This window comes from Rhineura floridana, chromosome 7 (assembly GCF_030035675.1).
Source record: "Rhineura floridana isolate rRhiFlo1 chromosome 7, rRhiFlo1.hap2, whole genome shotgun sequence".
In the NCBI taxonomy this organism is placed as follows: domain Eukaryota; kingdom Metazoa; phylum Chordata; class Lepidosauria; order Squamata; family Rhineuridae; genus Rhineura; species Rhineura floridana.
This window is the reverse complement of record NC_084486.1, coordinates 113,610,016-113,622,658: the sequence shown is the minus strand read 5'-3', so window position 1 is coordinate 113,622,658 and position 12,643 is coordinate 113,610,016. Positions and strand designations below refer to the sequence as shown.

At 41.9% G+C, this 12,643-nt stretch overlaps 1 protein-coding gene across 6 annotated transcripts in view; it reads left to right on the top strand.

Annotated features, from left to right (window-relative positions):
* SLC9A9 (solute carrier family 9 member A9) overlaps positions 1-12,643 on the top strand; it is a 414,620-nt gene that overhangs the window by 155,904 nt on the left and 246,073 nt on the right. For all 6 annotated transcript variants that reach the window (XM_061636943.1, XM_061636945.1, XM_061636944.1 and 3 more), the window contains one exon: positions 6,375-6,480. In XM_061636943.1, the coding sequence (XP_061492927.1) occupies positions 6,375-6,480 (106 nt within the window). The remainder of the gene's footprint in view (positions 1-6,374; positions 6,481-12,643) is intronic.

Sequence of the window (12,643 nt, the reverse complement as noted above, 5' to 3'; positions counted from 1 at the left end):
GAAGAACTGGTATTGTAAAACAGAATACAACTATTTCCTGTTTAAGATTTCCTTGATATACTGAACTTTATCATTTTACATACCCAATTTTGACTTTGCACTGGCTCATGTGGGTGAGATGTAGTTGAATTTGTGCCACATCTGTAGCCAGCTGTTGAATTTGTGCAATATCTGTTCCCAGCTATGCACATGGGGAATTTGTGACTATGGCCTCTGGTGGTAGGAACAGTGAGGAGTTTGTTTCACAAAAAAATCAGAATAAATATGGTTTTAGTCCCTTCCTTTGCCAATACATGCACCCAGTACTTTCTAAGGAGATTGCTGCTGATAGGCTGGATCCAGGTTTAGACTACAATCTTAACCCCATTTACATGGGAATAAATTCCATTGAATTCAATAGGGCTTACTTCTGAATAGACATGATTAGGATTGTACTGTCAGTCAGGCTTAGAGTAGATTGAGTGAAATAAATGGGGTTAAAGTTAGCCAATGATTACCTTAGTCTCTTTGATTTCACTGGGTCTCCTCTAAACATTACTAAGACTGGATTCCCCCCCCATGTGTTTTCTGAATCTGCATATTCAAAATGGCCTAAAGGCACTGTAGAATTAGGACAGGAATTATGGTGAATTATTATATCAGGGTAAAAACCATTTTACTTAATGTCTCCAATAAACATTGCAGGACTATTACAACATTAAAACTAAGGGAGTTTCCTATATTTTTCTGGGTTTTTGGCAAAAGCAGTATATTATATCTGGCTGACAACCAAAACAGAATCAATATCTTGAAGTATTTTCCTCACTCCCGGTTTTTCTCTCATGCAAACACATTTATGTTTCTCCCCAGAGTAATTGGCCAGTGCATGTCTCTCTTAACAGAATGACACATTCTGCTTTGGAATCATTTTAATACAGGGTGGATTGTTTTTTTTTCTCAAATGAAGAAAAAAAACACCAACCAAAACTTTTCTTTCTGGGGGGTGGGGGAGTGACAGACTTTTCATATGCAATGCTGAAGCTGTAACTTTAAAGTGAAAGACTGGTGTGTGAGGAAACGGAGCTTCTTAACACTTTCCCTTCATGCCATTTTGCCACTGAAAATTGCACTGCTCCACCACCAATGCTTTTTGGTGATGAAAACTGCAGGGGAAGCAAGGGGCAATTTTCAGCAGAAAAATAGAAGAAAGACAAAGAATTTAAAAGCCTCTTTTCCCTCTGTGCTGGTCTTCCACTTCCAATTGTAGCATCAGCAGCTGCAGTGATGTGTGTGTATGTATGTGTTTAAAAAAACAACCAAAAGAATTGCAAAATGTATTGTTCTGCCCTTAGCTTTCAGTAGGTGACAATGTTTTACAGCAGCATGCTTTCTTTTATCCTTGTGGTTATTGCTGCCCTCAGGGCTGGTGCCAGAGGGTGGCTAGGTTGGGCCCTGGCTGTGGGTGGGTAGCGCTCCCTTCCGTGATGGCTCCTAACCCTGCCGCAGATCATGACAGGGAGCTCCCAGGCACCCCCCTACTGCTGTGCAGGCCCGCGACACCCACCTGCATGCCCCACCTACCTGTCCCTTGACATAAATGTTGGTTGCACTGCAGGTGCAAGCCTGCCATCAACCAAGATGGCGGGCAATGTTACCTGAAGCGGTTGATGCCCCTGCTGCCATCTTGATTGATGGCAGGGATGCGCACGCTTAGCACACACACGTGCCATCAACCAAGATGGCGACGGAGGCATGAGCCCCTTAGGGCTGATTGGTTGATGGCAGGCATGCCCACATAGTGTGGGCAGCATTCACCAAGGGAAAGGTAGGTAGGTAGGTGGAAAGTGTGTGCATGCGTGCGTGTGCCGGGGCCTAGGGCAGGCTGGTGCCTAAGGGCCCCAGCATGCCTGGTGCCAGCCCTGGCTGCCCTTTTAGACTGAAATCCTAACCACAGACACATCTGCACCATGCATTTAAAGCACTATTATACCACTTTAAACTGTTTTAGAGTTTTCTGGGAAGAGAGATAGATTGTTAAACCACTCTGGGAATTGTGAGGGGAAGAAGGGTCTCCTAACAACAAACTACAGTCCCCACAATTCTTAACAAACTATAGTCCCCATGATTCTTTGTGGGAAGCCATAATAATGCTTCAATGTGTAATGTGATGTGTCCTGTGTCTACTCAGAATCAGAAATAAGTCCCATTGAATTCAATGGGGTTGGCATACTCTTAGGTAAGTGTGGTTAGGATTGCAGCAATAGAAACACAGCTATCCTTCGATATTCACACATCTAGATTTTGCAATGCAGTTCCCCAACCAAACAATATTTACAAAGCTGCATCTATTAGACGGAAGTGTGCATAAAATGAATATATTAGTGAATATAACATACAAAAATGGATTATATTACAGGAAACTGCATACAAAAATGTGTTTATTAGGAGAAAATTACACTAAAAAGCTGATGAATTTTGATGAGGATTTTTTAATGCAGGTCTCCAAGCAAACGGTGTTTACAAAAATGCATATATTAGGGGGAAATGTGCATAATAATGAATATATCTGTGAAAGTAACATACTAGAATGTGTGTCTTAGGAGAAATTCACAGTAAAATACTGAAGAATTTTCATGAGGATTTTTCTTTTTTAAAAAAATCTCAAACTGCTGCAGAAATGTGGAAAACTGAATCCAAGATTGGAAAAAAAAGAACCAAAACTGAGAGATCCTTCCCATCTCTAGGTGGGATATAAATGTAGTGTATGTTTGTACATTTTTCCTTCTCATTTTACATTCTCTCTTGCTAGATGAATTTCCTTTGGAAGGTGGAGCACTGAAGTTTGCCTGTGTATTTATAATAATCAGTTTATTTTAAAATGTGTAGACTGAGCAGGTGCTATGGGGTTGCAGAAGCATGACAATAGAGCAACTCCAAATCCGAGCCAGCACAAGCAAATCCAGAGCTGCTTCTCTCAACTACAGCTCTTTCTTAGCATATTCTCAGGCCAGGAAAAAAAAATATTTTGCGAGGACAAAGGTTGTAGGTAAAATAATAATAACTAGAATCTTCATATTGCACATAAAAGTCTATGGGACACAGGATTGGCATCCACACTAGACAAGAGAACAAAGAATATGAGAGGGCAGTCTGATTTGAGGGGAGGGAGCAGCAACCTGGTTATAAAGGCAGCAGGAGGCTATGGGCACTTCCAGACTGTTGCTGTTTTCAGGTGGGATTCAATCATGCACCAGCAATTTCAGGATGCACAATTATAGTTGATTGGGAGGTCTTGAACAACAAACCAACTTCCCCAAAAGAACTGACTTTCTGCAATAAGGAAGATGACAGGAAAATGCAGAGCTTGGAAAAGTTACTTTTTTGAACTACAACTCCCATCAGCCCAATCCAGTGGCCATGCTGGCTGGGGCTGATGGGAGTTGTACTTCAAAAAAGTAACTTTTCCAAGCTCTGGGAAAATGCACTGGGAAGTATGGGATAACACTTGCTTTGATGCAATGTCAACTCACCCCCCTGAAAACAAATCAGAATGAATGCTTAATAAACAGGTGGTCTGGAAATGCCTTCTTATCTTTCCAGAACTCTACTCAGTAAGATTTGATGAAGTTACAAGTGCCGTGGTCTGAGATCTATCCCCTGGCAGCAGTAGAAACTACAGCTTATTTGCAATTGCAAGTAAGCAAGGCACTGCTTGTGAGAATAAAGATGGGGGTTGGGGCACACAAATAGGTGCAACTAGGATAACTGAATGTAAGAGTCAGAAGGAGAGAAAAGAAGCAAGGAGCAATGATCTCCTAAGTTTCTTTCAAAAAAAGAGGAAGGCAAGGAGGAGAAACAGCATAAGCACGAACTGTTAGCCACCTCCCTGTCCTGTCTCCCAGCTAGAGATGCAGACTCAGGACTCGAAGACTGGGTTTTGAACAAGACTTTATTCCAGAAATCAACCCAGGGATGAAGCATCAAAACATGAGGATACAAAACAGGTGCAAACTAGGCATGGAAGCAGCAAGAAAGTTGTCATAATGACTTTATCATGCCCTGACACTCCAAATTATAGAGAGATGGGTGAGCACTTTACTTGCCCGAGTTAAATCTAGTGCTTTCGAGACCTAGAAGTGAGGTGGGGACTTCTCCTGGGAAAAGATGTGAATTGCTTTAACTGAAGCTTTCTCCAGTCTGCACAACCTTGGAGAAACTGTTATTTCAGGCTCTGACAAACAATCCTCATTCTTCTCTCTGGAAGAGTCCAATCAGTTAATTAGAGTCTTTCTGTTCAAATGATAACTCTGGGCTGGGTGCCAGTGAGGATTCCTCTGTCCCAGGTGAAGGGGGGTTCCTGACATTGCTAGACTCATGAGGCACAGAGCTGCCAAAGGTTTCTGGAAGCACTTCCCCCATGATTTCCCCAGCCCTGCCATAATATTGACAAACTCCTCTCCATTCTCCCAATCCTGCCAAGCATTCTTCATGGGGCTCATGACATCCCCCATTTTCTCCTGAGGCACTGACAGGAATGGGCAACCTGTGGCCCTCCAGATGTTATCAGAGTTCAGCTCCCATGAGTCACAGCTACCACAGCCAAAGGCCAGGGATGATGGAAGCTTTAATCCAACAACAGCTGGAGGGCCACAGGTTCCCCATCCATGCAATAGACAATCAGTTGGAGAGTGTAAGAGGCTCACAAGGCGGGTTGCCAGGTAACTCCTCCACCTGCACAAATGGCGTTTTAACACAAGAAAATGAAATAATTATCCAAGTTGCATGTTTGAATCTAATTTTCCTCCTATTATTTTATTGGAATAGATCTTAATATGTCAATTTTCTCTTTCTTAAATCAATGCTAAATAAGCTCATCTGAGCTAGCAATGACCTTCCCCTTAGCCTGAAATAATATAATCCTTGAGCTAATTTTGACTTGATCATCTTGTTTGCCGTTTGACTTTGTCACAGCTGCATTTCCATGACCTGAAAACATTGCCACAAGGAGTGGAAACAGAATTAGAGAGCATCTGAATTGAACTAATGCAAGGAAATTAAAGCTAAATTTGACCACATGATCATACTGATTTATTCAACTGCTTCAGAACATGAATGGTTCTAAACATGGCCAGGAATACTGCTCTTTATGTTTCATGGTAAATACTTATTCATGGCACAGTTCATTTCTAAAAAATATAGCTTGTGCTATAGTCAGATTCATAACTTATCAGAATTGGAAATTGTTCATAACTCTAAGTTGTTTGTAACTCTGAAATATATCCATCCAAAGACTCAGAAAGAACACAGAAAACCATTTGCCAAGTGGTAGTTTAACCACAGTGTGCCTGTAGTTACTTGATATTCTGGTCACTGTTCTCCTGCCAAGTCAAGTGAAGGAAAGAGTTCTGCCTCACTTCTGCACCTGATCAGAAATCCAGTCAAGTAGGGCAACTCATCAAAGTATTTTCCCTACTTGATGGGATAATACAATGAATGGCTTCAATTCTGATGTCACCTTAGGGGGCAATCCTAACTATGGAAAGCCAGTGTAATTTATGCTGGTTTAAATTAAGCCATCTTAAAGTACACCAGATCCAAACCTTGTTCAGGAACAAGGCTACTACCACCTGAGCTGGCCCAGGCCTGGCAGAGGGAAAACAAACCTTTAAAATAGAGTTTGCTGGTGTTAAGTTCTGCTGGGTAGCCAGGGCACGGAATAAGGATCCAGCGTAAATCTTCTCCTGCCCAATCCCATCCCCCAGAGCACCATTTTTGGGGACTTAAGCCTGCCTCAACTGATCCGACTTCAGCTGAGTCCTGGCTGAGCTGGGATGAGGGACTCTCCAGGTCAGCTAGATCAGGACAGAGCATCTCTCCAGGTCAGCCAGGGCTGGGGTCTTATGCTGGCATAGTCCTGGCTGAGCCAGGGTTCAGCTGACTGAGTTAGAGGTCCACCAGATCCTAACTCACTCATCCCAGAGGATCTTGGGTTTGGATTGCTCCCTTAGTGGTGAAGGAATGTGCCCATCCCATGCCACTCTGGTATTATCAGTAAGCCCATAGGAAGAGCTCATGATGCATCCTTTTCCCATTGCACCATTTGTTTCATACTCTCCCATCTAAAAGTGGTCATATGAATTGGCCTAGTGATAAGCTTTTTGATAGACCAGGTGCATTGACTATCATATATATTATGTCTGGGAAGTGGGGCTGGAACCATATATTTTAGATTTTACTTCATTTCTGCAAAATTGTCTGTGGATCTCTTAACTTGGATCTGTGAGAATTATGTTTTCCTAGCACCTGTACACACTATTGTGACAGAATTAGTGTTGAAATCTTGAAAATGCTGTAAATGCTTGGTTTTCTTTTCCTTAACATTTCTCCTCTTGCACTTGACAAAATTCACAAAGCTGTGTGAGTTCCCTATGTTAGAAACTGGCCTGTTTTTCCTTTTGTCATGGAGTGCCTTCTTGTCTGCCGAAGCTGCTGGTCTTACAGGTAAGTGTTTCATGTTAGTGAAAAAGTAAAGATCCCAAGGCACTCTTAGAGATGAGGAAGGGGGAATTTGATTCAGTTCACATTTAAAGGTGAACCTACCAAATTAGGACTTTCAGAAACAATATGTGGACCAAAACACAGCCATCCTTTGAAATTTGCACTTCTCTGAATTTTGCAGTACAGTTCTCCAGCAAAGTTATGTGTATAAAAATGCATATACTAGGGTAAAGTGCAAAAAATCCATATATTAATGAAAATAACATACAAAAATGCATTATATTAGACAAAATTGCTTTGCAAAAATGGATAAGGCAAAAGTGCATGGAAATGGAAATGGACTTCCTTCAAGTCGATCCTGACTTATGGCTACTCTGTGAATAGGGTTTTCGTGGTAAGTGGTATTCCGAGGGGGTTTACCATTGCCTCCCTCTGAGGCTAATCCTCCCCAGCTGTCTAGGGCCTGCTCAGCTTGCCACAGCTGTGCAAGCTAGCCCCTTCCTTGTCCGGAACTGGGCTCCTTGGGACTATGCAGCTTGCCCATGGCTACACAGGTGGCAGGGCACATAACCCCTGAGCCACTCACTGTGGGGATGATCTTTAGCTGGCCCTTGACACCCAGGAGACACGAGCGGGGATTTGAACTCACAGACTCTGGACTCCCAGCCAGGCTGTCCTCCCCACTGTGCTATATTTATATAACAAGAAATTTGCACCAAAATGCTGATGAACTTTCATGAGGACTTTTTTTTTTTAATGTGAACTGATGTGGAAATCTGGAGATCTGAATTTAGGATTGGAAAAATGAGAAACCGAGAGAAACCAAAACTGGCAGATTCGCCCATCGCTAGACACTCTGGTCCAGAAATCAAATGGACTGAGGCATATGCATGCATATGAGAGGACCCATTCCTTCTCGACAGATTGGCTCTTTGAAATGAATGAGGAAGCCATTTCAAAAGAGGGCGCTCCATGTGTGCATCAAAGCTCACATGCCTGGAACAGATCATTCAAACCGTGATGCATGAAAAGCAGAACATTTCTGAGAATGGGGTTACAGAAAGCTTCCCACATAGTTCATTGTTTCTATATTCATTGTAAAAATGTGTAGGTGGTGGAAATACTCATCTATAAGCACAAAGCAGAGATAATAATGGATTTTTTCCCTCTAGAGTTTGAGTCTATTTAGGAATCTTTTAGCAATAGTAGAGATTCACTAGTTGATCAACAAACATAGACAGCCTTCCCGAACACATATCCCAGCTGCTGCATGTCCTTGTATCAACCAGAACATTCAGTGTGACTAAAATCCTTGCCAAGTCACACCTGGGCTGACCCATGACTTTTTGCTGCCTCAAGCAGAGCAGCAAACGACACTCCTGCTCTTAGGCAAGCTACATAGTACCAAAGCAAAAGACAATCACATTATTGTAGGCTGACAGGCCTACAAGCTCTTCTATCCCTCCCTAGCAGTAAAAAAAATACAACCAAAATAAATTAGCACTTTGCTGCCCTTTAAGAACACTCAGAAACAGCTGGCTGTGGCAGCCGCCTCACTCTGCCGAATGGCAGAGCCGGCCCTAAGTCAGACCCCCACAGAAGCAGCTGTTCTGAGTTCCTCCCCAGCTATGCAGGTTAGAAGGTGTGTGTGCCAATTCCTTCCTGCATACAGAAGAGATAGCTTCACTCAAAATAGTTATGATGGAGAGAGGGAGGGGACTCAATAGGGATGAGCCAAAATTGTAGACATTTTTTCCCCCCAAAGCGGCAAAAAGTGACTACCTTTTGGCAAATTTGGGAGGAATGGAATGCAAGGTGGCAAAAGCCCCATTTGGTCACAATGCTACAAGGCTAAGATTGGTTACATGGCAGGGTCAATGGGAGCAAACAAAACCAGTCTCTGAATTGGCTTTGTTTGCCCTCAGTGATATCAAGTCCCAGAGAAATCTGATTGGCTGCAGAGTATTGTGGTATTATCATGCCAGCTACATGATTCTTGATGAGTTGGGATGGCATAATAAAAACAGTGCTCAAGCAGTAGCAGTGGGGAGGATGATCGTTGCAAACATCCATGAACAGTGGAAAAGGTTGTTTTTTTCAGAGAACATTTGCCTATTCCAAAATGATTCTTTTTTTTTTTAGTCTGAACATGTTAGTGGACAAATGTTTGGCAGAGCCTTATATTTGACTGGAAAATTGCTTTTGCCCGGGCAGCAGGAAACTCCACACATCCACCAATGGGGTATAGTGAAAGGTCTTTTACCATCTTCCCTTGGGAACTTTCCTGGCCAGGAGAAGGGGACCGAAATGAGAATACAATAGCTGAGCACTTGTGCTCTAAGGGTTAATCCAGTCTTTTTGCTACCTTTTTTGACATTAGGAAGCATTAGGGCCAGACCTGCCCTGATACTGGCTCCCTCTGTGACACTAGGACAAAGGTTTTTAGTATCCTTTCCCATGTCAGCCATGCAGCGGGGAAATGAGGAGCCCTTGCCACCACAGGGGAAAGGAGATGCAGGCAAGAAGGCCTAGTTAAAGGGTGTGATGGTGTGTATATCAGCTGGCCCAAGACATTTTGCTGTGTGAGCCATCATGACAGCTTCTCTTTAACCATGCTGATGAAATACATGAATTACATTCAGCGTGAAGTATATTTTTTAACCCCAGTCTTTTATGTGTTTAGTACAGTTCCAGAGAATAGACATCAGGATGTTCTTTCAGCTGAGGCTCCTGCTACTCTGCATTCATTCTTAATAATTTACTATCACATCATAATTTGCTATCAAACTGCTGCTCACCCAAGATCCGATACATGCAGTAGCTTATAGATCCTAAAACATGACATACTAGTCTCAACCGTATAAAGGCTACATTCACACCATACATTTATTCTACCATCATTCCACTTTAAACAGGCATGGCTTCCCCCAAAGAATCCTGGGAAATGCAGCTTGTGAAGGATGCTGAGAGTTGTTAGGAGACCCCTCTATCCCTCCTTGAGCTACAATTTTCAGAGTTCTCTGGGAAGAGGGACTGACTCTGGCTATTGTTGCTCTGTGAGAGGAGCTGGGGTCTCCTAATAACCCTCAGCACCCTTCACAAACTACACTTTCAGAATTATTTAGAGGAAGCCATTACTATTTAAGGTGGAATAACAGGGGAATAAATGTATGGTATGAGTGTGGCCATAGATTTAGTAATATTATTACTCCTTTCCCCATTGCATTATGACTGGGAAAAAGCTGTCACTTTTGTTGCATACATACTGGAGCCTTTGCAGGTTGCATCTAGAATGAGACTAAATGAAACTAGGTTGTGATGCATTGCTTTCAGGCAATGTGTCCCTTTCCTCAATATGCTACATTAAAAAAAAAGACATGGTGCCTTACAATACAAGGAGATAAGACCCACTCAAATGTTCATTTATAGAGATATTACAATCTTCATCTTCTTGGTCAGGGCTATTATGTTTTTGTTCAACCTTTCCTCCAAGGAGCTCAAGGAAGTCCTTCCCATTTGTCTTTCACAACAAGCCTGTGACTTAGATCACGATGTGAGAAGATGATTGGCCTTATGTAGTGTTCTCCAACTTTTTTTGGCCTATGGGTACATTTGGAGATTTAAGAAAGTGATGTGAATGCTACCATAAAATGGCTACTAGGGGATGCCGCCAGTCATAACGTTTTGGGAGGTCCCACATATTAAGGAGCAATTTGAGATAATTTCTCTTTCAAGATTCAGTTAGCAGAATTTGGGGGTCCTTCTCAAAGAGATTTTTTGGACTTGAGTTTGTCACACACACTTATAACTGAGGGGTACTCAAAAGTCATATTTATTAATTATTTGCATTTATTTTAGCCACTTTTATATACTAGTACAACTTTTACAATTAACTACAGGAGGAAATAAGCACAAATTGGATTTTTGGTATGTTGTCAAGCAGGATATTACAATCTTCTGATGCCGTATAAGCACCAACATTTTCATATGAGGGAAACTCTTTGTTGAAAGCATCCCCACATGATAATTTTCCCCCATATCCCAACTTGTAAAGTGAGAAATAATCTCCATGCTGGAGACCACTCTAAAGTGGTCTTGCTGAATATATGGAGTGTACTGCCTCAGCAACAAAGTGTGTATATCTAAGTAAAATGATGTTCTAAAAAATGCACAAGTCGGGAGAGTGCTGTTGTGCTCAGGTCCTGTTTTGGGGCTTTCCAAAGGCATCTGGTTAACTGCTGAGAAGAGCATGCTGAACTGGATGGGCCACTGGCCTGATCTATCTGGGCTCTTCTTATGTTCTTATGCACAGTGCATTGGTGTGACACATCACAGACCTAATACAGAAACAAACTAGACATCCCTCACTCATTCACTTCAGACAAGGCACATGAAGAACAACTCCAAGTGAGTGGGCTAGGGAAGTCTATGGCAGGTATTAAAAATATCATCAAATTCATTGCATCAACTTATGTGAGTGTGAGATGGGTAAGCGAAGTCTTTATAACTCATACAAAAGAAACATTGGAAAAGAAATCAAAGGATGACTCATATTATGTATGCAAAAATCTCCAGATGCGCTACTGCTGATCTGGTGCCAAGTTAAGCTACCAGAACTAGATTCTATAATTTCTTGAAGGAAATCGATCTTAAGTCTGAAATACAGTATCTTACAGAGCAATCCTACATTGAGGAAACTGGAGTATCTTAGAAGCCAGCTGAAGTTACACTGGTTTAAAGTATGCCAGATCCTACCTCCATTCAGGAGCCTTGGGAGGGGAGAATACTGGCTCAGCCAGCCTTTTTCCTGGCTTGTACCAGGCCTGGAGGTCACATGACTGATCTGAACTGAAGTAGGATGTGGCGTAAGTCCTCCTCCCTTTGGTCCTGTCCATGCCACATCCCTGGAATGTCCCTTTTGGGGACTTCCATCTGCTTAACTTACCTCAATCTCAGCTAAGCCCTGGCTGAGCCAGGAGGGGCAGGGTTTTGCTAGTTCAACTGCGGTGGAGCTGGGATGAGGGACTTAAGCTAGTATAGCCCGCTAAACCAGGACCCAGCCAGCTCAGCCAGAGATCCTCCATATCCTAACTCCACTCAGCCTGGCATAAATACCTATAGGATTGTGCCCTAAGTCTGTAAACCTAGTGCATTATCCAGAAATGTGGTTAGGAAACACAATGTGTGTCTCTCTCAATATGTGTCCTCATCTAAATGCCCCCATTGCTATTATAATAATGCAAGAGTTAGACATAAATAATTTTTAAAGGAAGCTATTATACTCAACTACAGCTTATGAACACATAAATTTAATTAGAATTGGTATGGGCAGTTCCCATTCTATATCAGCCATTGGCTTGTACAAAACGCCCGTTCTACAAATAGTCTTTTCTTTCCACAAAGAAGAGCCCTAATCTCCAAGAATTCATGGCTCCAAAGATACGCTGGTCTTGGGAGAATATATGGAAACAATGAATATGAATATATTCATATGAATATATGGAAACAATGCAATTCATAGAAGATAGTCAGAAATTGAACGCAGCAAACCTGCAAGAAATACTGAATGGTGCAATGCACATAATAAAAACATTGTGGATGAGATTAGATTAATATTCTCTGGGACCGTGATTGGTGTGTCATAGAACCCAAGTGTATGTGGTCCAAACTTCCTCTTCCATAGGAGTTGGACCACACTGAGTCAAATTTCATTTGAAAGCTTTGATATTTTAGCAGATGGCAAAAGCTTGCTTTGGAAGACAAAATCACATGACAGCAGTCTCTCTACTGCATATGTGAGTTATAAAACTGCATTATTTTTATGGGAAGACGTTTTAGTGGAAATATTCAATGTCCTTCTGACATCATTCAGCTTCTCATTTCAAATTGCTGTCATCTACGTGACATTTGTCAAAGAAAAATTATTCACTGGTTCTCTTTTCATTAAAAGTTAGTGGAGCCTTCAGCATCTGGAGCTGAACAACTTCTTAATTGGGAGCAATTTCCTACTAAACTGAATGCTCATTTTCAAGGACACATTTAAAAAGTTTCAATGTAAACAAAATATTGGTTACTTAGATTGCTATAGCTTGAGAAATTCCTTTTCATTTGCAGCTGTAAGAAGAATGAGTACTTGCAATTAAATAACTGCTAACTTTCCACCCTT